We start from the raw sequence: 23,365 nt of genomic DNA on the forward strand, positions 1-23,365 counted from the left end.
GAACAAAAATGTCTGGACCACTTCACTGGACAAAGGTGAAATATTAGGTTCTAATTCATCTAGTCCCAAACACACAGTCTGTGGTTGTGTCTTATTTTATTTATCAAATCTGTATCATTCTGCTGATTAAGTTGCTAAGTAACAGCAATGAAATTAGAAAACATTAATAAAAAAGATTAAAAACAGGAACTCAATCAGACCACCTACTGCACCCATTATACTACAAGAGCCTCAGAGGCCATGGGGAACCTGGATCTTATTCCAGGGACCAGGGTGCCAACTGATCACAGGGCACAATTGCACATATTCACACACTATCTGCCAATCTGCCTACCACACATCTTTGGATTAAGGGAGGAAACCTGTGTACCCAGAGTAGATCCCTGAAAAATTGGGAGAACATGCAAACTCTGATCACAGGCAGGAATTAAACCCCAAAGGCAGATGTGTGAAGCAAATGTGCTAAACACTAAGCCACCGCACCCCCTATTATTATTATTATTATTATTATTATTATTACTATTAACTTATTAATTTCATTGTAGAATACAGATCACCAATACAAATAACAGTGCTACCATATTCCTATTTGTCAAAGGTCCTATGGTCTCTTTGTTACTATCTAATCACCAGTGATGTTTGTACTAATAGCTCTAATGAGGGGTTTAGAGAGTCCTCATGCATGGTTCAGATAGACTGCGTTTCCTCAGGCACTTATCAAGACAGACACTTTTCTGGACTTAGCGAGATACCACCACTGTCAGGACCTATGAGCTATCAGTGTTATTACAGGCATGAGAGAGAGAGTATTCAGAGGGTATCATAGCCAAAGCACAAGCCCTTTATTGCTAGATTCATTCAGGCAGATCTACTGTCTTTGTGTCTTACTTGTCTCTGACGTGAGGTGCTCAAAAGTATTTACATTCTACATTAATGCCACTGTTAAATTCTCAATACTGATTGGTCAGAAGATGTTGATAAATGTTCTTTAGCACCATTGCTTTAACAGGCATTTCACAAGTTTATATTAATATGCTATTTTTTTAAATAGTAGCAACTAACACCGATATTTGTATAGATACACAGGTTGTGTGTATTTAGTGAACAGCTGTTTATCACTCTATAACTAATAACAGGGACTACCTGACAATCTACGACATTAAATGTAACTGTAAAATTTGCTCTGGAGAAAGAGAAATAAAACACACTTAGACATGATGCTGCATGAAAATAATGTGGAGGCTTCAACATGGTGGAGTTGGTGTTGAATCTATAATGAACTCAGACGTTGAGGTAATTTATGAGATGCTCAGGAGCTCCTGGTTACACAACTCCAACTGAATGTATATGACTGTAGAAAGGACATTATTCATAATCACACTCTCCAGTGTTTATGGTAATTCACACTCTCTGGTATCAACCAGATGAGGATGAATTTCCTATTTGAGTCTGGTTCCTCTCAGAGTTTCTTCCTCTTATTGTCTAAAGGAGTTTTTCCTTGCCACGGTTGCCTCAGGTTTGCTTATTAGGGATAAATACAAAAAAAAAAAAAAGTTTAGTATTATATTTCTTATGGTCTGTAAAGCTGCTTTGAGACAATATCCATTGTTAAAAGCGCTATACAAATAAAATTGAATTGAATTGACAATAATCAGCCTCGGTGTGAGAACAGTAGCTCTACTTCATGTTGAGCCTCATCACACCACCCTTTAACTAATGTGTTTCATCACAAGTCATTTCCAGTTGCTTTAGTCACAAATGATACCAACAAATATTTACAATAAAACACATTCATTGTACATGCCAAACATTTCTGTGCCAAAATGTGTTTACAATCAAACAGCAAAATAAAACACGCACTAAAATATCTGGTTCAGATATTTTATATCATGTGCTGGAATCCAAACAGGCCAGATTATTGCATTTTATTTAAATCTCTGAACAAAGCTCTAAATCTTAAGTCTGCCCTTCACCCTAACCTTAAGTATTTATAACCTCGCAAACATTTGACTTTGTGCACATGTACCCTTTTGCAAATGCTGGAGGGAGAATAACACAAGCATCACAGAATATTTCCACCAAGGGAACAGAGTAACACAATTCTCATAAACGCACTGATCTACATATAACACAAACATTAAATACAGAACTATTAACATTTCTTCGGCTTGTCCTCTATAAAGTAGCACAGTGTTATCCTGTAACATAGTGTTTCTATATCAGGAAAGGTTCTAAGTAGAACCCGTTAACTATTCACAGAATTCCTGACAAAAACTGATTAATGGGACAATAATTTACTATTGGCACAGTACAAAAGAGTGTAATGCATCTGTATTGTGTATGTTTGTTAGATCATTCAGATTCACTTAGACCTGCAATTACATATAATAATAGTGTTCCAGGAAAATATAAAAAGCCACAAATGTTGATTACAGCCTCAAACTTTCTTAAAGAGCAATGAAAAAAATATAATAATAAGAGCAAACTAACTACCACAGCCTCCTTGAAGACATTAATAACCACAAAAGCCATGAAGCATACAGACTAAACCAATCCACTGCTTTTCACCAAACCCTCACAATCTAAAACTAATATTGTACTAAAACTGCTACAGACACTCGAGGGAAAACAACAGAACTAAACTAAGTGGTTCTGTGCTTTTATTGTGGTATAGACTTTCAGCATCAAAACCACACAAATGCAAACCATTCACTCAAATCATATTCTATCCCTTTCTATTGGGGCCTATGACACCTGTCTCTCAAATCCATATCTGTTCCTCTCTGCTAGTCTCTCTCCATCCCTCTCCCTCACCGTTGGCTTTGGGAACCAAGGCACGTGCCTTTTGTCTTGCTAATTCTCTGCTCTGTGAAAGGTCCTCGGCCTGTACTTCACATTCAGGTGGAGGCTGAATGGCCGACTCAACAGCCACGCTTCTTTATTTACACAGAACAAAAACAGCACCTGCTGAGCGCCCGGGCCTTGGCCATTGTACACACACTCAGACAGAAAGAGAGAAAAAGAGATGGAGAGCTCACTGATCAGCTATATCACCCTCTACCCCTTTAACATCTGCAGGTATTGGTACGGAAATTATTGTCTTTGTGCTTATAGTTCATGCATTACATTCACCTGTAGCCGTTCCTAAGCAACACTATTCCATTAAAAGGCTTCATGTATTAAACTGTATACAAAATCATTCACAAGAACCTTGACACAGGAAATGTGATATTAATGAACATTCAGTTGGTGTGTAAAAACTTTTGGATCATATAAAATCTCCTGAGATTTTGTGACCTTATATATGAGGTCAATGTGAACTTGGATCATTTTCAAAATCTGTATAATTGCCAATGAGTTACTGAAACTCTCTAATCACAGACTGTGCTGTCAAATTAAAATATCTTCTTATTTTTTATATGAATAAATACACAATAATCCAAGACAAATACAAAAAATGAAGACAAAGACATCTCAAAACCTCACCCCCACTACTCTTTTTCCATTTAGTCATCATTTTCAGCTCTGTGAGCTTGCCTTTTATGGAGTATTATGGGTTTCACTACATGTTAATAATTCAATTTGGCATTCAATTTGGCCTGTGACAAAATGTACACACAGCTTTATGAAAATATTATCTTTTTGTTTGTCTTTTTAAAGGAATTTTCAAGTGCAACTGTAAGCTGCATGGCAAAGAAGCAAAGCAGTAAAGAGCGTCAATCGATCTTACCTTCTTTGGCAGCCAGACGAGGGGACTGGTCAGTGTGAGATGGTGTATTATATGATAGTGATGAGCTACCTGCAATATATAATAGAATAAACTATTAAAAGACATGTACCAATGCATGACTTTAAAACCAAGCTGTGGAGGAACCTAGTCCGTTTATTAATATGTAATAACAGGGTAAGTACTGTGTAATTACTACAGGGTTTTGCTTTAAGCTTGTTTTCACAAGTTTGTATTTAAAAAATATATATACTGTTATTGTTCTGTGTTTTTTGCACATAGTATTTGAGCTCTGGCTTTTCTGAAGAGAAGCATTGACATAAAGAGCACTGAGATAATATTTGCTGATATTGGTGATATAGATCAAGCGGATGAGGCGTGTGAGAATGTGTATGTGTCTTATTGGGGAAGTTGAAGGGACTTCACACACATATTTTAACCTCCTGGCCCCTCACCCCAGCACTGTGGTGTTGAGACCCCAGAACAGGGCAGCCATTGTGTAGGGTGCGATCCCCATGCAGCAATCAAACACTGCTGCCCCAAAAGAAAAATAAACCCCCACATGGCCGTGGGCAAGACACACAGAGAGAGAGAGAGAGAGAGAGAGAGAGAGAGAGAGAGAGAGAGAGGGGAAAAGACAAACAGACATAGAGAGAAAAATAGATAAAGTGTAACACAGACTGTTGTAAGACATACTGAAAGCATTTCTGTTTTTAGCCTTCTGTCTTTACACACATGTCCATTCACCACTATAACTGTGTTTCTCAAGTCTGGCAAAATGTTGTCTAATCCTGCTTTTCTATGACCCATCCAAATAACACAACTTAACGTTCCATCCATTCAGAAATATATTTAAAACGATAATCTACAATGTTATCCGTGATAGCATCCACACTGGGTTTAATCCCACTTTACGCCCAGTCTTCCTGAGATCGGCTCAGTATCCACCGTCACCATGACCAGGAAAAGCAACAACTCCTCAATAAATAAACATTAAGATCGGATGCACTGTATAGCTGCAGAGCAAAGATTTTGGACTATAAATTATTACACCAACAAGGAGAAGTACAATAAACAGAAATAATCCGATGGTGTCTGTTCAGTGTGATGCTGTACCAAGTTGCATTTTTAAGTGAAGGGTTCTGTAATTGCAGCTGGCAAAACAACTAATTTTCCTACGTTTTCGCATGGGCATTCTTATAAAAAAAAGTCAAGTCGGCTGTTGTTCCTGCCTGTATGGAACTCGTCACGAGCAGCGTCGCAAGCAGTGTGAACATTTACACTACGCACACTTGTTGAGTCTGGTGTCAATTTTACTCTATTCGAAAACTATATATAGTAGTAGTTTATGCGCATTTACTGTACATGGCTGTATATATTTGTACATCATCATTAGCAGCAGCAACTGCTAATGTTCCAGGCACACATATTCACAAAATTCACAAGTAGACCAATTTATCTTAGCCAATCCACCAATTTTTTTCTGTTTCTGTTGGCAGGAAACATGAGAATCTGGAGAAAATCCATGCAGACATGGGGAGAACCCTTGAGTTGTAAAATTCGAGTACGAGGTTTTTGTAAAGCAAAGATGTCTTCCAATTTTTATTCATTAAAGCAGTTACTATGTAGAGCTAAAAAAAACAACAACAAAAAATGGTCAAATCTGCCTAAATACATTTAGTTCTATATGTCATATGCTTTTCTGAGCAAATTAGCTTGGGTGCTTCCCTGTTTCTTTGAATACTTTAATCGCCTCCTCTGATTTTGAAGGTCAAATCCCAGACAGATGTTTTATCAGAAACATGATCTTTACCTAATATGTATGTTCCATTACAGAACAAGATACAAAAGCTTTAATGTAATGATTTGTGTTGAATTTTTTTCTTTCCTTCTGATACCCTAATTTCAATGATATTGGGTTAAATATCAAATTTAAGAATATTGGGTTTTTCTTTATGTATACTTCTATAGACTTCTGTAGATTGCTATACAGTCTTTTCCTCCAATAGAATTGTTTGCAGTGTGAATATGCGTATGGACCGTTTCTGGATACTGTATCTGGAAATCAGTCTCAGGAGTAACTCATCATAACCCTTCAAATTTCTCTTTCTCTTATTGCTGCTGGGAGTCAGTTCTCCTTTGGCATCATGACTAGATTTAGATATCTGCGTTCTGTTCGGTTCTGAGACACTTAATACATGCACTCACAGGCGCAGCGTTCTGTTGATATTCATTTGCACTAAGGCGTAGATAAAGGAAACAGTCACAGTTTTCACAATTTTGCAACAGCTGGTTAATGTAAGTAGGCAGATCAATAAAATTCAACAAGAGCAAGAAATAAAAAAAAAAAAGAAGGAGAGGAAAACAGAGAGAGCAGAAAGCTGCACAGATGTTTATGGCTTGTGTAAACTATCAAGGCCTTAAAATGCTGGACACTGGGTTTGTCTCAGCAGTGTGTCCTTCCTGTTACTACCTTCACAGAGGGTGTAACATATGTAATCACACACACACACACACACTCACATATTCACACACTCTCTATCTCTGGCGCACTAACATTCTCCGTTCTGTCTGCTGATTGTTCTGAGGAAGCTGAGACAATACTAGCGGTTCACCTCCGCTCCACTCTTGGCTGTAATTTAAACAAATTCTCAAATTGCGGCCAAATTGAAAGCACATTGGCGAGTGGGCGGCAATCGCGTACAAAAATCTGGTAAGTGACCGACGGCAAAACCAAAATAATGCAGCAACAGGCCACACTACTTTACTCCAATATGCACTAGCAGCCTCCAGCATCGGTGCATGCAGCAAGAGATTCAATCTGCTTTCCATGAGATCCAGATTTGAGTCAAGGCCTGGTGATGGAGCCGGTGTTTAGATTTCCTGGACTGCATCTGTTTATGCGAATGTATGCATGCATGCACACTCTCTTGTGTCTCAATATTTGAATTCATGTGCGCGTCTGCTAAGTATAAAGATGTTTGTGTATGCGTCTGTGTGTATGAGTCAGCAGCGGCAAAGCTGTTCTAGCAGTGTGGCCTGAGGCTGGAGGAGTGGTGACCCTACTCTGCTCTGTTGTGTTTAAGCCTAATAGCACATTGGAATGTTAATCAGACTCGCAATAAACATAACTGCACACATACAGATATGTGTAAAGGGTATCTTTACAGTGTGCTCTCAGCTTCAGAAGACATCTTACCGACTGTAGTAGATTAAACATTTAATGGTGTCTGTGCATATACCAAGGGAACCAGAAAGTTCTGGACAGATTCCTTATTTGTCTGTGACTCTGTTTGTTTGTGTTTCGAGCGGAAAAAAAGATTAGCTTATGTTCCATATCTCAAGGGTCTGGGAGTCAGACACACCCTGGCAAATACACACACACTCACAGTCATGTATACACTATCAATAGCGATCTTGGATCACACTAGAACATACCTAAAAGCAACACAATGTAACAGTGTACACACACACTTTAACAGACAATGTCACATCTTCTCTGCGCCTCCAGGAAGTAAATTAAGGTAAAAGAGAGCTTTGGCACAGGGTAATCTCTCTTATTCATATTCGTTTTTTTTTGTTCAGGACCGCAGCCAAGGCAATTCAGATTGCCGAGCGGAGGATTCGGAACCATTTCTTCACCTTCCAAAGTACACAAGGCAAAATCAAAAGCAGTTTCAGGCAGATCCACAATGGCCCACGCTTAAGCTAAGGATCAGTCCTGCAGCAACCGTCCTTAATGAAAACTCCAAACGGCAGGCTCTCCTGAGAAGGGAAAAAAAGCATCCTGAGAATGCTCTGCCCTGCAGCTCACAATGCCTCCGTTATGCTCTCGATCCGTACGCAGGCCCTCAGCTCGGCTAGCCGCACAAACTGTTGACACCCACGGAATTAAGTTCCCATTACCTCACACTGCTAAGTCTATTGGCCTGTTTTATTTTTCTGTTCCTTTTTTTTTTTAGAATGGCTGCTTTTAAGCAGCAGGACTCCACCCGCCTTGGAGCTGAGCTGCTGTCATAATGTTGGGATGGGCCAGCTGTTTCTCTCATCCCGTTTTAGGCCAACACCACTGGGGCTTGACCTTTTGGAGGATGCTCAGCAGCTAACCCTCAGGATGCTCTGCCTTTTTTTAAAAACCAATCTATGCCTTGTGCTTTCATCTGTACTCTAAAGCAAGAGTGATCAGATTGAATGTTTGGACCTCAAGCGAGTTTGTCAACGTGGTCCAGATGACATCCCATGCACAGATTCATCAACCTCTGCAACGTGCTGCTTATAGATTTCATTCACCCATTGGGGTTGGGGGTAAAATCCGCCAGAGGAACTCTGCCAAAGCATGAAGCGCTATAATGTAAGAAAGCCCCTGGAAGAGGAATGAGGCAGACTGCCTCCGTTGTAAATTAGGGATAAACTTTCCCGTGCAGTGCAGAGCCTTGCCTTGCCTGGCAGGCTCCTGAGGCCATGCACCTGGGTCTCGTCTAGGCCTGCCCATGGCTGAGGGCACACAGAAGGGGAGTAAATTTGGTTGGGATAGTTATCAAAATTCTTCATGGTCGCGGCAGCTCTGCCAAGCAAAACGTGGCTGTCCTGAGGAGTTATGGGGATGAGAACAGCCAGGAATGGTCACTTTCTGAGCTGAAATCTATTAAATGGAAGAACAGAGCTCTGACTGCATGGTTGAACGTGTTAAATCAATCTTTTATGTATAATTCCACTAGACAGCAGTATAGAGAATCCGAGAAAGTTGCCTTGTTGTGGCAAAAACATCGGGCCCCAATTCAAATTGCTGCAACTCATCTTGTAGAAAAGAAATTCATCAAGAAGGGATACAACTACAAACTTGACATTTAGCCCTAGATGTAGAATAGCAAATTCTTTTGAGATTGCAATTGAGAGACCATGTTGAATAACGTCATTATTCTGGCCATATTTTGTGTATTGCTATTTCTTCATCCAACAACAGAAATCACTGCCAAAAGCTGTACAATTATGACTCTATTACTTTTGTAGTTTAGTTTCTCAACACCCCATTAATTCTTACTTGCTTTGCCTTAAATGTGTCCTGGGACTATTTTCAATAATTTGACTGTGGGAAAAACGATTTAGCAGGTGACAGTGTTGTAAATTGACATCAGTGTCGAAGCCCTGGCCACAAGCCAAACAATTATTTAGCCTCTATTCTGGCAGAAATATGAGCTCCATTGAATCAGGACATTTGATATTAGCATACGATTTTCTTTGCTTTTCTATCAGCGCTGTTTTCTATTAGACATCTCCAGCAATGTGCTCGTGAGTTCAAAGCAGCGCTTTAATGTTCAGTCCTCTATTGTATTTCAAGTGGTTAGCGATTTCAGATGGCAGGCATTATATCTGACCACAAGCCCTGTCACACTCGCTCAGAAATTACAACATATCAGCTAATGCCCAATATGTTGAACTGGATAACCTAAACTGTATTACTTAGTGTTTCATTGTGTTTCGTTTTCAAACAAGATTCCTAAAAACGGCTCGCGGTAAACATTATTCTACATGAATAAGAATAATAAATTCCACATATTTCTGTAGATTTGGTGCTGCTAAAATCATAAAGACTTGTCTTGTGCTCAACCACGGGTTCAAACTCCCCTCATTCTGTACATCCTTTCCACACACTTGTTTCTTTTGACTTTACTTTTCTGCACCTGTATACCGTAATGATTTATAAGTTCCCTTTTGAGTCCTAAGGTTTCTTCCTCATGTTATCTCCAGGAGCTTGTCCTTGACATCATCACCTCTGGTTTGCTCATTACATCTATATCCATATTGGCAAAAGTGCTTTCTAAGTATAAAATTAAACGGAGAAAAAAGGGAACACACTGCAAGTCACATGTTTCTACAGGTAGACGCTATTAATCAGAAGAAGTAGAGAAGTAAAGAAGTGCACTTACTTTCCCTGAGGTAATTAAGATGTGAGAGCAGGACATCAGCATTATAGACAGTGGTGAGTCTCAGGAAATCCTCTTTGCTCATCTTACACAGTTCCTTGCCATCCGTGTTTTGGAACATGGCTGTGTCGATTTCTAGGAGGCCATACTCTTTTACAGCCCAGTCTAGCCACTGCCGTACATGATCCGGGGACCACAGAGAAGGATCTGGAAAAGAATGTGATTGGCTTAAGAATCAGTGATACCTACTATGTATAATTAATTTTTTTATTTTCTCCAAAATTCCTAGCCAGGAAGAGTGCACATGCTTCCTCCATGAGATGAATCTTTTCATGAGAATCTAAATCCATCCCTCCCACCCTTAGATTGGACTCCTGTTCATGGATGTTTGTAGTATCCACTCATCCGTCCATTCGGTCTCTTGGTCTCCTGATGATAGGCTTCTGTTGCACCAATTTGAAGCCATTACATATTACGGATTTTAGGTGACATGGACACTAAGCAATCTAGTAGGATTTTTTTTGGGTGTGTTTTAGCTCAGAATCAAGTCAAATTAATTCAAAATCCTTCTATAACCAATACAGCTATACACATTACTAGAAATATCAACCTGATTGTACCCATGTGCAATGACAATAAAGTAGAATCTAATCTAATCTAATCTGATCTGCACTGGTTGCATAATTATTGTAGCTTTGATCTTTGTATTTCTTAAAATCGGGATTACAAAACAGCAAATAAAGCAATTTCAGAAGATGGATGAATGAATATTATTGCCAGAGCCATGCTTTCATGTTTGCCAGTCTTGCGGTTGTGCATTTCAGCCATAGCTGTATGCTTGTGTGCACGTACTCAAGGCTTTATCACATAGCACCATGACGTGCCGATTCATGCTCTAACCTCAGAATCAGATCCTCATCATCCAGAGGACAACATATACAACCCACACATTTCATGCAGCCTTATAAAAAATACTAAAAAAAAAAAAAGAAGCAGTGAAATAGAGGCATGGTTTCTGTGAGGTTGTGGTACCTGCTGGAACAATGACTCTCCTCTCATTGGTGGTCATGTTAGGGGGCGGGGCACTCTTCTCATCCATGTAGCCTCCGTAACCCATCTGCGATGTGTCTGAGCTGCTTACAAGCTTATTGCATTTCCCCACACTGCAGTCCACAGGGGATTCTCTGGAATTTAATGGTGACATGCTTAGAGAGGAGTACTTCATGAAGTGACATTATATTTCATAAGTGCTCACTGGATATGTCTTTAATTTTCTGCCATTTGGCAGATGCCCTTATCCAGACCAGCTTCAATTTAGCTCATTTTATACAACTGAGCAATCCAGGTGAAGGGCCCAGCTGTGGCAGCTTGGTGGACCTGGGATTGGAACTCACACACTTCTGATCCATAGCCCAACATCTGTACCACTAAGCTACCTCACATGAAGGACTAAAACCTTAGATTTAACCTCTAGGTTTGAATTTCTACCACAATCGCAATTACTTAAATCTAAACTAAATTACACTAGACTGGTGATCAGATGGTTGTGAGTTTCAGTCCCAGTAACACTAAGTTGTCAGTCTTAACCCTCAAGTTTTGGGAACTGCTTTAAAAATTGTAATACAAATACATTTTGAGAAAGGAATACATGTCTCTGACTACGTTATTAATGCAGGAAATGGTGCTGACTAAAAACTGCATTTTATGAAGGACTGTAATGTCCCGTTTGTTTCCGATTTAATTCTGTACCTGGTTCCGTTGAGGTGGTCGTATTCGCGTTTTACGTTAATGCGGGCCGGCTGATTGATCCACTCCTGCTGAGGCGGGATGGGATTGATCTTGTGCTGCTGTCCGTAGTCCTGTGTGCTAGATGCTGTCATGTCTGTTTTGGGTAGAGGGGCAGCAGAAGCGTAGGGAGGCTCAAACAGAGACTGGTCTTCACTCACCACTGATAGCGCCTCCTGGAGGAAGCAAGACGAAATGTTAGATTACATTCAGTGGCTTTTTGCTCAAACACACAGTGGTAAACCCTGCCACTTGTTTCTGCAGGATGTAGAAGAAAGAAATTCAATATGTATCGATCAACACAAAGCCAACGTATTCCTGAAAGGACTACGTTATAAAAATCTAATAATTTCCTCAGAATGTTGGGACACTTTTTTAAAGCAGCATTTTAGAAAGTGCTCAGAAACAGCTTTTGGAGAACATCAATATCAAGCCAGGATTTCAAACTGAAAAAAAAAAAAAAAAATCAATTACAGAATGTAATCTTGCCTCTTTGTCCTGTTCATGACTGAAACACAAGCAGGTTGGAAAGTCAAAACAGATCCACAGCAACTAGTCTGAGGTCGCTTCTACATTTGACCTCATTGCAGGAGCTCAGCTGGGGTGATGTAGCTTTATTAAAGAAAACAAACGGAGTAGACAGGCCTCTCCAGAGACTCACAGTGTCTACATGAGTGGGTGCTCATAGTGCTTTTATTCTGCCCATCAACCTTATTGCAAATAACACTCTTTATTCGATCATACAGAAGCGTTCACATTTCATTCACATCTTTCAGTGGCTCCCCCTCCATTTCCTCTCCTTTTTCTATTTTCCTTTTTCTAAACTTTGTTCACTGTGTGAGCCAACACAATAGAACAGACTTCCTTCAGCTCCATTCAAACACTTGCCAAGACCTGCACCTGTTAATATTGAGCCTTGGCACTGTAGATACTCACTGTATATTATAAAAAAAATGAAATAAGGAACAATAGATCATTTCTATATTCTCTTAATATGAGCTCTTCCAAAAAACATGCATGACACTAAAAGGCACGTGTGAAGACAATGAACTAAACCCACTACCATTTCACACCTGTGAGTGATATCTTTGCTACCACACTGAGATGAGTTAAGCTCAATGTAACCAACCCAAAGCCCAGGTCAGAACAGTCTGCTGTGATCACTTCAGGGCATTCGTCTCACATAATCACCCTCCCTGTATCGAGAAGTCCTCTTTTTCACTTTGGCTTTTTCAGCTTCTTGACAGGCGCCATAATTTTGACTGGCAAAGCCAATGCAGCATCTGTGGACACTATCAGAGAGACCCACAGCAGTGGAGCTGGTGAAGGATAAGTATGACACAGTGAAAGAATGCTATGATGGTGCCAGATAAGGACCATTCTGACTGCTGTGCACTACTTACGCTGAGACATATCAGACTGCACCATATAATTCATGATTGGCAGTCAGGCTTTCCCAAGATTACAGAGGGGTTTTAAAAATAGGAAAATCTAATTCCACACACACACACACACACACACAATGTACCATTGGCAAAAGGCAGCATTCCTACATTTATACAGACGGGTGATCTCAGCAAGGCTGGGGCATGGAACCAAGGTTTTCATTACAACAGGGTTAAAATGCTCACAAAAGTGGCGTTTTCCTCAGACCATAAATTAGCCATGCCTACATAGCTCACTTCATCCACGCAGAACCACAGGCCTGCTCTTTAGAAATTGACTGCAAGGAGCACCCACAACATTTCTTTTCACAACTGGAGGCTCAGACAGGAAGAAAGACCAGGTTTGAATTTTCGCCCAAGACTGACAGTCTGGGTAATTCCTGTGTCTGAGAAGAGCTTAAGTGTGGGGTACCTCTGGACTCAGCCAGAGGCATCATGACATTACGCTGGGATGGGCTTGTTCCCATTCTGAGCTATGCAAGGTGGTGATACAGAGAGCGTTCCAGTCCTTTGTTTAAAGAGGAAAAGGAAACCTGACAGGAAACCAGATTGTGTAGAACAGGAAACCCCCATTGGCAGAGACACCCCCCTTATGATAGGTCATGCTGTATAGGACTACAGTTAATACTCAATCAAAAATGGTGCAGAAAAGACGGCAAAGATATTCGGTTTCAGATGAATTTCTAAAATGCTTTTAATAATAATAATAATAATAATAATAATAATAATAATAATAATAATAATAATTATGATCAGCATTATTATCATTATCATTTAGTTTACTTGCATGCATTAATAAAAGTTTAGACACTTAAAATGCGTGCAAAAATTACCATAAACTTTTCTCCATGCCACATTAACAATTAAGATTAAAGAGACTAAATATAACAGGGCAAATCTCTAGATTTATACAGACCCTTCATACACATTCACCACACCCAAAGCCACTAATATGACCACAAAGGGGGAGATCAGACAGCACAGGCAGATACACATTCCTGATCGTTTACTCCTCTTAATTGCAAATTGAACACAGATAAAGCAGGTAGATTTAGCCTAGTTCATTTACCCTTAACGTAGCTCATTTACCCTCATTTTAACCGGGAGTGCTTTCTTTCTTATAAATAAGCTAACTACTTAAAAACAACTTACATCAATCTTGTTTAAATACCTTACACCAAATACATGCATTAATAACGAAACATGGTATTGACATAACAATTAAATGAATGATTAGAGTATCAGAATTAACTTACACCATGAAATAAACCCTAAAACAGAGTTTCATTTATTTATTTCGTTTTACCTTTTCTATGAGTTACTGTCACCTATTAAGGAGTGTAAATATGAATATTTTACGTCTGATATGTTTAAACCAAAACACAATCAAGAAACTAATCTTTAGATTCTCTAATTAATAATAATATCAATTAAAAACATGTGTTCGCTGGCTGTAGTGGGTGGGCTCGCTGTTTGAGCCCGGGCTCTGAGCCACATATGGAACCTCCGTTTTATGATTTATAGAAAACACTAACGGCGCAATGCCACACAACCTCCACACAAACTCATCAGGCAATTAAACACCACATCATCGCGAATTAACTGCAAATCCGAGCCTGTATTAGAATATGGAAATATATATAAATATATATTTTAAAAAAAGGTCCTCCAGAATCCTAGTTTTATTCTGTTCCAGACGTGCGTCTATACACTTTTTTTTTTTGCCGTGTGCGTGTGTGTATTCCATCTGAATGTCGCCGAATGTATCCTCCTCCCCATGTGCGTTTTTTCTTCTCTCAAACAAGATTTTGGCGAAAAGGAAAAGGAAACTCGGAGGAGGAAAACCGTAGGAAATCTGGCCGCCTGCTTTCGGGGACGGCTACGCAGAAGTTTTGTGCGAGCTCTCGGACTGAAAGAAGAGTACGCACCCCGGCGCAACCCGCGCACGAACCCCGCCATCCTCCGGCCTTACCTTAATAGTTCCGTCCATTTTGTGGAAAGTCCAGCCGAACCCGACAACATCCCATACATGACACGCGCCTGAACGACTTCCAAACCCCGGTACGCGGCGGAGACACGGAGACACTTTAACCCGATGGGGTTTTGCTTTTTCCCCCCTCTACATTTGGGAAATGAAGTCACTGCGCTCGAGAAGGGAAGCCGTCTGTGTGTGTGTGCGTGTGTGTGTGCGCGCGCGCGCGCTTGTGTCACTGCTAGCCCTGCCTTCATCGCGGCCCCCGAAAAGCAGGATACTTGTCCCGAGGAGATAAGACGCAAAGACAATAGAGTTTCTTTCCTCTGCTAAATGTTGTTGGCTGGGAAATATTTACGGGATGGACGCCAACCCTTTATATGTGTGACGCATTTTTAAGCAACACATCAGTCTCAGTGGGAAAAACGTGTTATTGTAATAATACCAAAACTTCTGGATTATATATAGGCTGCAAAGAGGCCCTGGTGACTACAGGAAAAAAAGTGCAACTTTTAAATAATTGCCACGCAAAGGATTCTTCCAGATCCATTCACTTTGATGCACAGACCTTAATGTGGCAGAAATCCCCATTTCGTGCAATTGAACCCCTATCCTTCACTAGTTTACAGCTCACTTTCCGCAGATATCAAGCTCCTTTTCCGACATATCGTCCTCAGAAGAGAAAAAGTGACTACCTGCGCCCGCGTATCAATGCTTTCTCCCCCTCAGTGCTCAGAGATGTGCAGTGTCCCCAAGATGTCCAGAGATTTAGGGGTTTAAAGAAATCCGAAAAGCAGTAGGGGCGGCGCGCCGCTCGGACCCGTCACTACTGCACTTCTGCACTGCACGTGCGCGCGGAGGCGACTGCAACTGCTCTGCGTATTTCTACACGAAGTGCATACGCACGCAGGATGACTGATAGGCTGCTTGGCCTATTTTCATTTCTAACTTTATTACTGTGTCTCCAGCATATCGTTTAAACAGTGCAGTGTGACTAAATGGCTGTCTGGTATGCAATGTTATTCTCAAAGTCACTATGTTACAGGTTAATCTAACAGATGAATAATATAAATAATATAATAATAAAAAAGATATAATGCAATATGTAGGCTTTATTATGCTTAGATTGTCTACAACGCACCCCCCACCACCACCACACACACACACACACTCCTCACACACACACGTGCATTCTTTTTTCTTTTCTTTCGTCAATTACACCAATTTAATACCGATCGGTTTTAAGACACAGCGTCTGCGCAGTTCGTGACCAGACCCCGGACCTCCAGAATCCCCCCCCCACACCTCCCACCCCCAACCAAACACCATGCCCGAGGGAGCAAGCCCGAGTCTGAGTCAAACGGCCTGTCTGCTCGCGACTTGGGGGTCTGGGGGGAAGGGGAGAGCTCCCCTCGAGACAAGCACATCTGGATCCTGCTAGGGGTCAAGGCTTCCCCCTGCCCCGGGGGCCTGCGCAGCTCGCCCTAATTAAGGGAGACACCTTGTTTAACCATTTAGAGTTGAGGCGCCTACAACTTTCAGCGAACAAAACGGCACTGTTTCTACTTTTATTCTGATAAACCACCTTTTTTATCCAAACCCATCTCTTTTTGGCAAACATCAGTTTCCTTTGGGGTAAAGCCAGTAAGACCTATAGTTTTTTTTTTTATCCAGATCCATTTTTTTTCTAAATCATAGCTCCTAGACTGACAGATAGTAGGTAATTGTGATAGATTTTTGTAGCCAGGATGGAAACTGTCACTATTCAAAGTATCAGATGAATGAAGCATGCCTCTGTGCAGTGTTCAACAATCTTTTAATTAAAACCAACAAGAAAAGTTCTGCCAGAGAGTCTTTAATAAAAACAGCACTAAAGCACTAAGGTTACCTCTCTACACTTGCAGAAAAAAAGGAACTACCTTAACTTTTACCTTACCTTTTGTGCCATTAAACAGCGTATCAACATGCACATAATGCACCTTTAAAAAAGATTTAAAGTAAATGGACCGTAATTACCTAAAGGTACACTGTGCACCAACCTTCCAAAAGGTATAATTTTGAAGAAACTAACCCACTGACCCAGAAAGGTACAGATTAGTAACTTTTTTCTACAAAGCATAGACACAGATAGACTAATCACTCACTCACCTGGTTACAGAACTAATAGACTGTATGTCCAATTTAATTTCTTAGACACAACAGACATACAAATAACCCTACATGACCGGCCATTGTTTTTGTATTTTACATGCGAGTTAACACAGATCATAATCATCCATTAAGCTGAAAATAGCTGAAAAAAAAGTAGAGCATGTCAGATTATTTTACTATTATTAAAAATAATTTTAATGTACAAAACAAAAGTTTGATTTTTCATCTGTAAATAAGTAATATCGCATTATGTAGTCTAGTTGTAAATTTGCTAGGCTCCCAGCATGCCCCTTGCTCAGCGGTAACAAACATGTTTTGTGGCCCAGTAAACAGATGCACGTCCGTTTACATAGAACGGAGCAAAACATCTGGAGCAGCGCCACGACCTGACAGCCAGCCATTCCCTCCAACCACGAACTGCGGGAAGAAATGCTGCTGTACGCCATTGGGAAAGCACTGAAGTGGGAGGGATTTGTGCGATCAGGGGTGCAGTTTGGAAACGGTTACTGCTAGACACCCACAAAAACTAAGAACATGACCTCGAGTGGATAAGCATGCATGAATGTCTCTGTAAGGAACTAATTGCTTTTTTTAACAACTACATAATAATAGAGTGGCCTTTGTCACCTTCTTAGTTAATCAATTAAGCATGCTAGCATGGCTTAAATGTACTTCATTCTGATTAATCAGAAAGTGTTGATTCATTTCCTGTAACAGCAGCTCTGACAATAGCTCCAGGTGTAACTCAGTTCACAGGTTTATATATGACGATGTTTGTTGAAAATCTATGGAAGGAGTCACCAGTGCCAGTGCTTTGTAACAGTTATGTAAGTTTTCCACTGTGAATGTCTTCAGGACAGAGGACATTTTATGTTTTCTCAGTTACCCGATAAACTGGTGAGGAAGTGACTGTTCATAGCTGCTGTAATACAAAAAGTGATAACAGGAATGAATTTGTCTTACAGGTATTATAGATCTGTATCAGAAATCTATATCTATATTATAACTATAGATGGATAAAACATATGACTTGTGGTTTATTAATAAAGATAAATGGTAAGTGGTCCCAGACCTCTGTGGAATAAGAAGGGTAAAATATTTCTGCCTGCATCAGACCAACTCAATCCAGGTGGTTTATTCTTCAATTATTTATTTAGGATGATTACAAAATGCATTTTTAATACATTATTCTCTCTGCAGGAAGAGAGAGATAGAGAGAGAGAGACTCTGAATTAAGGTTTTTGTGACAAACGTTTCAGCTATATTATCTTAACCGTGACGCTGCCCCTGAGGATCGCGTTTCTCAGATTGTTCATTAGGCTTCAAACTTCTAGTCTCACGCAAAGAGAGAGAGAGAGAAAGAGAGAGAGAGAGAGAGAGAGAGAGAGTTCAGACTGCTGCACATAAGCGCGAACTGTCTGGCCCCCTTGCTCGGGGCTATAATTAATTTGAGATTTATTTTTATTGGAAAGCTCAAGTCTCGCCTGGCCTTAACCAAACAAAACCGCAGCTACGCAGTGGCTTCGCTCGAGTGGAGACGAATATTTCTCTAACACTGGTCTTCAACCGCGCCTGGGCCACATTCGCCTCGGTGCAGGCCTGCTGCACTCAGTTACAACTCAGACTTCGACTAGTATAGGGCTGCGTAAAGTGTCACCAAAGCTCTTTGTGTTTACCAAATACAGCAGTTTAAAGGGTCATATGCAAACTTTGGCAAAAGTTGCATTCGTCCTCTATTGCTCTCATCTATGAGGTTTTTTTTTCTGGATGATTTGAATCTTGCATTTAAGTAATGCATAAAAAAGAAAATAGTTTCTGTCTAAACTTCAACTTCATTTTTGTTGGAAAATTGAGCAATTGAAGTGTTTCACTAATGAAGTGGCAAAAACTCTTTTCACTTAGGCTAATAGTTATAGCTTACATTATGGAGAAAGGAGGTGTGCCACAAGGATTAAACCTGATTAACATATTTCATTTCAATCAGCTGCTTTCAAGTGCAAAAACTGTCTCTCTGCATCTCTACTCAGTGCTGCTTCAAAGGACTGATCTAATGGCATCCTATTAGCCAGTGTTTATACAGGCCCTTCTTTCAGTGCTATTTGTTATTAAGTTCGAATGGGGGAAAGCTGGATTAAGAAAGTAAAAATTTTCCTCCAACATTTCAATTTCTCAAACAAATGGTGAACTGTTCGCGGCACTCTGGCCTTCCACGCGCTGTGAAATGGAGCAACACAAACGTGGCGTCTGCATGAAAAGGTCCCTTATGCAAAAGGGGCAATAAGTCTCCGTACCATAACAAGTGGGACCTGGAAAGTATGCTGATTGTAAAGATATAATGAATGACTTTGCCAGGCCCGATATTTCATTTTCATGGCGCACGTGAGCGCCCAGAGCCTTTTTGATATATGAGGCTTATTGCGTGCTATAGTGCAACTTCTGTCATAAATACAACATTGGGAATGGCAGTGTGCCTTGCTGTACCTTGGGGAATAAACAACAGCAACAGTAATCTTTCAGGAATGCATTTACAAAAAAAACCCCACATTTTAAGCTATAGGCTATATGATGGCTTTTTTGTTTTTTGTTTTTTTTAAAGAAAATAAATAAATAAATAATAAAAAGGTCTGCATGACTGCATGGTACATAAACAGCAGCACTTCCAGGAGGAACCTGCTGCGTTCCTCTGACAGGTTTCATCTCTAAACATGATTTCTACAAACAGATTTCATCTCTAAACACTATTTCTACAAACAGAGTCTTCGTTTTGTCAGTATTTGTGGCTTTTGCAGTGTGACAGCCAGATGTGTTCCATTGGCAGTGTTTGCATCTTCAGAAGAACGGGGGGGTGAAAACCCACATTTTGTCAAATGAAATAACATTACAATAAATGACCTAAGAATAGGTCAGACCCTGTCCTTTCCAGTCAGTGGAATAACAAAACATCGGTCAGTGTCAAGCATGAACAAGAGCCATGCACTATAACATTGGTGTACAGGTGGAGTTGACAATTTGTTGGACAGAGCCCAAAGCACATCATTCAGTAAAGCTGCGTCCAATACATAACCCCCATTGAACATCCTGCTTCCCATTGAACATTCATCAAATATGTATATATATGTATATATATTTCACTAGTGCAATAATGTCTTACCTTGACATATGATGAAGTGTCAGGGACAGTCTGAAACATTGTCATTGGACAAAGAGCCAGAAATGGGTGACTTTCCCTTTACCGCCCCTGAGAAGATAATAATAATAATAATAATAATAATAATAATAATAATAATAATAATAATAATAATAATAATAATATTTATTATATGTTATTTGTGTATAATAATAATAACAATAATAATAAAAATAATAATAATTCATCCATTTTCGCTTTTCGCCATACGTTCAACAGAATCTGCTAGAAAAATACTGAATGTTTCTTAACTTTACTAAGAATAAATTTATTATTCCCCTCTGATACCCTGCTGCGTTTCTCCTTAAGGAGAGGTATGAAATGGCTTTTCCTGTAATCGTGACAGACATCCTTTGGCTATTATCAGCTTGGTGGGTGACAGCGGGCTATAAAACACCCAGAACTTGTGCTTCTTTCTGTTCAAAACTGATTAGAAGGAAAATTGTAATAAAACGGAAGCCACCGGCTTATTTTATTTAGGAAGTGGGCTTACACGATTATTATTATTATTATTATTATTATTATTATTATTATTATTATTATTATTATGCTACGTCATTAAAACTATTTTCTTATTTCAGTAAATAAGTCAGATGTAAAACAGAGAGGCCCTGCCGCCCATGGCCTTCCTCCTGCACATGCTGAAACACTTTTTGCTCTAATAAGTGCAGCTTACAAAGTCCCGGGTGAAAGGGCAGCTCGGGGCCGGTGGCTTCTGCGTTGCCTTCAGCGCGCAATTACTATAGTGCTATTAAACCCACTACATCAGTACAGGGACACAAAGCAAACAACAGGAAACTGTCCACACAATAACACCGTCTAAATTTCATTCTAAAGGAAAGCCTATATACATCAGCAACAAAAACAGCTGCCAGACGTTACATGCAGAACGGGTTAGATGTGATGAGTAGCAGGGTTTAGTGAGGAGACACTTTCTAATGGGTATGACGACCGTAATGACCAAAATAACCTGGACAAAGGTTTTTTTTTTGAGGTTAATGCAAACAAATCTAAATATAAGGCCTCAAGAAAAGAGAAGTTTTAAACAAAAGAAAATAAAATAAATAGGACGTCAGCTTAAAGAAGTCGGGAAGTTTAAAATGAAAGAAAGGAAATAGGACGTCAGTTTTGTAAAAAATAAATAAATAAATAAATAAAACAGACGAACAAAAAAAATAAATACACCAATCAATAGGGAAGTGGACTAAACAAACAAGAACAAAAAAACAAAACCAAAACAAACAGGAAACAAACAAACAAACCAAAACAGGCCTGTTTATTTATTTAGTCAGTTCCCGGAAACTGAAAGCAAACAAACGAACAAACAAACAGACAAACAAACAAACAAACATATCTGGACATATCTGCTTGTGTAATATCAAACTCTAAAATCTACACGCACACACACACACGACTACAACCCTTTATTAAAACCGGTTTAGCTGACAGAGAGGAATAAAGACCATCCGATTTCACTGCACCTAATGCACCTTCCGTGTCACCGAGAAATGAAACAAAAAATATGATGATGGGATTCTGATACCTGAGCGCGTGCTTATACCTGACTGCGAAATAAATGATTGAAAGTGTTATAAAGCGCTCGGTTTATTCTTGCAGAGGACCTCGGGCTCGCCTCATAAACTCTCCCAAATGCGTTTCTCTCATTCCTAAACGAGCAGTGAATTCCGCATCTGCAGCCAATTACGCGACTCGAAGCTCGGCTCGACTGTTAAACGACTCCACCGGCTTGTTCCTTGTTGCACACGCACTGTGCACGAGCCCGCGAGCCTCTAACGTTACACACAGCGCGTCCCTCCTGTTATCCATCACGCATCCGATCCGCGGGATTCTCTAGCGCCTGCGTCTCTGTCAGCACGTGCACGTGCACAGCACCGCACAGCGGACTTGAGAAATGCATTGCATCAAACAAATGACATTTAGTTTAACAGTACGCGATTCTCTAAATAAGACTCAGCAATTTCTTCTCCGCAGGTAATCAGTGCGCACCGGTCCTGCGCGAATAACATGTCAGCCGCGCAGTTTAACATCGGAATAAATAGCACATTTGTTTTCCTACTCACCCGTCGTTACTCTAATCACTCGCTTTAATTATCCTCCGAATGGAAAATAATTAGTCCCTTCTGCGCGAGCGCCGTTGCCATTGATGACAGTAGTTACATGTGAGGAGGCGCGTGAGCAGAAGAGCGCGTATGAATGGAGAGGCTCCTGCGCGCTGCTGACCAATCAGGGCCGAGGAGGGGGGCACGCGCGCTTCCCTTGAGCCGGTATAGACCGCTGAACCGTGAAAAAAGGGAACTCAGAGTGCAATTGGAACAGTACCATAAAAACATAACGCCTCGGTTTTTATTTCAGAGCAGATCCTTTACCACCTCAGGACTGAGGCCTCAGATATCCGTGCTTGTTTTTGACTGACTTTCACCCGGAAACCTAGGGACACATAAGTTTAACCTCTAATTGTAATTATAACCCCACTCTCTCACATTTTCCTCGTTGCATCTTTTTGCACATCTTTATCCCCCAATAAATAAATAAATAAATAAATAAATAAATAAATAAATAAATAAATAAATAAATCAGGGTGCACAATTACGCCCATTGATATAGCTTTAAAGTGTTAACTCTAAATCACCACGTGCATCTTTCCTGGTCAAAGATATATGCTTAAGGTCATGATTAGACCCACCCTGATGATCAGGCAAAGTATAGTTTGGTATCTTCTTATTTCTGAGCATGCCAAGTGCAAACATAAATTTATGAATACATTTATAAATAAATAAATGAATAAGTGAATGAATGACTGAATTAATACATTTATAAATAAATAAATAAATAAATAAATAAATATCTCAGCTTGGATGTTTTGTGTGTTTAAATGCCCTGCTACCTGCCTAAAGTGGTTAATGTGTCCTTTCCTGTCCTTTGGGTACTTTCAGCAACAACCAGTCTCTTTCCTGTGTGGATTGGGACTCTGTGCACTTCACTGACTCCATTTCCTACACAGGGCCATATACCCTCCAACTTAAACCCTAAAACCCCAAACCACGCTGGACTCTTTACGCTGGGCTGAGCTTTATGACACCGACCTCTGGTGTGTTTTTCTGTAAACAATAAAATCACACTTAAATGCTTAAATGATTAAAAGAGAGAGAGAGA

General features: G+C 40.1%; 1 protein-coding gene across 5 annotated transcripts in view; it reads right to left on the minus strand.

The window, feature by feature from the left end:
• Positions 1–22,407, minus strand: part of fli1 (Fli-1 proto-oncogene, ETS transcription factor) — a 28,227-nt gene extending 5,820 nt beyond the window's left edge. The window contains exons 1-6 of one of the 5 annotated variants that reach the window (XM_058387934.1): positions 22,273–22,406; positions 20,156–20,242; positions 11,401–11,612; positions 10,684–10,835; positions 9,655–9,858; positions 3,731–3,799 (exon numbers count right to left, since the gene is read on the minus strand). In XM_058387934.1, coding sequence (XP_058243917.1) covers positions 3,731–3,799; positions 9,655–9,858; positions 10,684–10,835; positions 11,401–11,612; positions 20,156–20,200 — 682 coding nt within the window. In that variant the 5' untranslated portion in view covers positions 20,201–20,242; positions 22,273–22,406. Of the gene's footprint in view, positions 1–3,730; positions 3,800–9,654; positions 9,859–10,683; positions 10,836–11,400; positions 11,613–14,853; positions 15,063–15,548; positions 15,690–20,155; positions 20,243–22,272 lie in introns of those variants that run through there. The other 4 variants (XM_058387936.1, XM_058387938.1, XM_058387937.1 and 1 more) reach the window with 4 other exon arrangements.
• Positions 22,408–23,365: the final 958 nt, after the last annotated feature.

The sequence above is a fragment of the Hemibagrus wyckioides genome, linkage group LG04 (assembly GCF_019097595.1).
Source record: "Hemibagrus wyckioides isolate EC202008001 linkage group LG04, SWU_Hwy_1.0, whole genome shotgun sequence".
In the NCBI taxonomy this organism is placed as follows: domain Eukaryota; kingdom Metazoa; phylum Chordata; class Actinopteri; order Siluriformes; family Bagridae; genus Hemibagrus; species Hemibagrus wyckioides.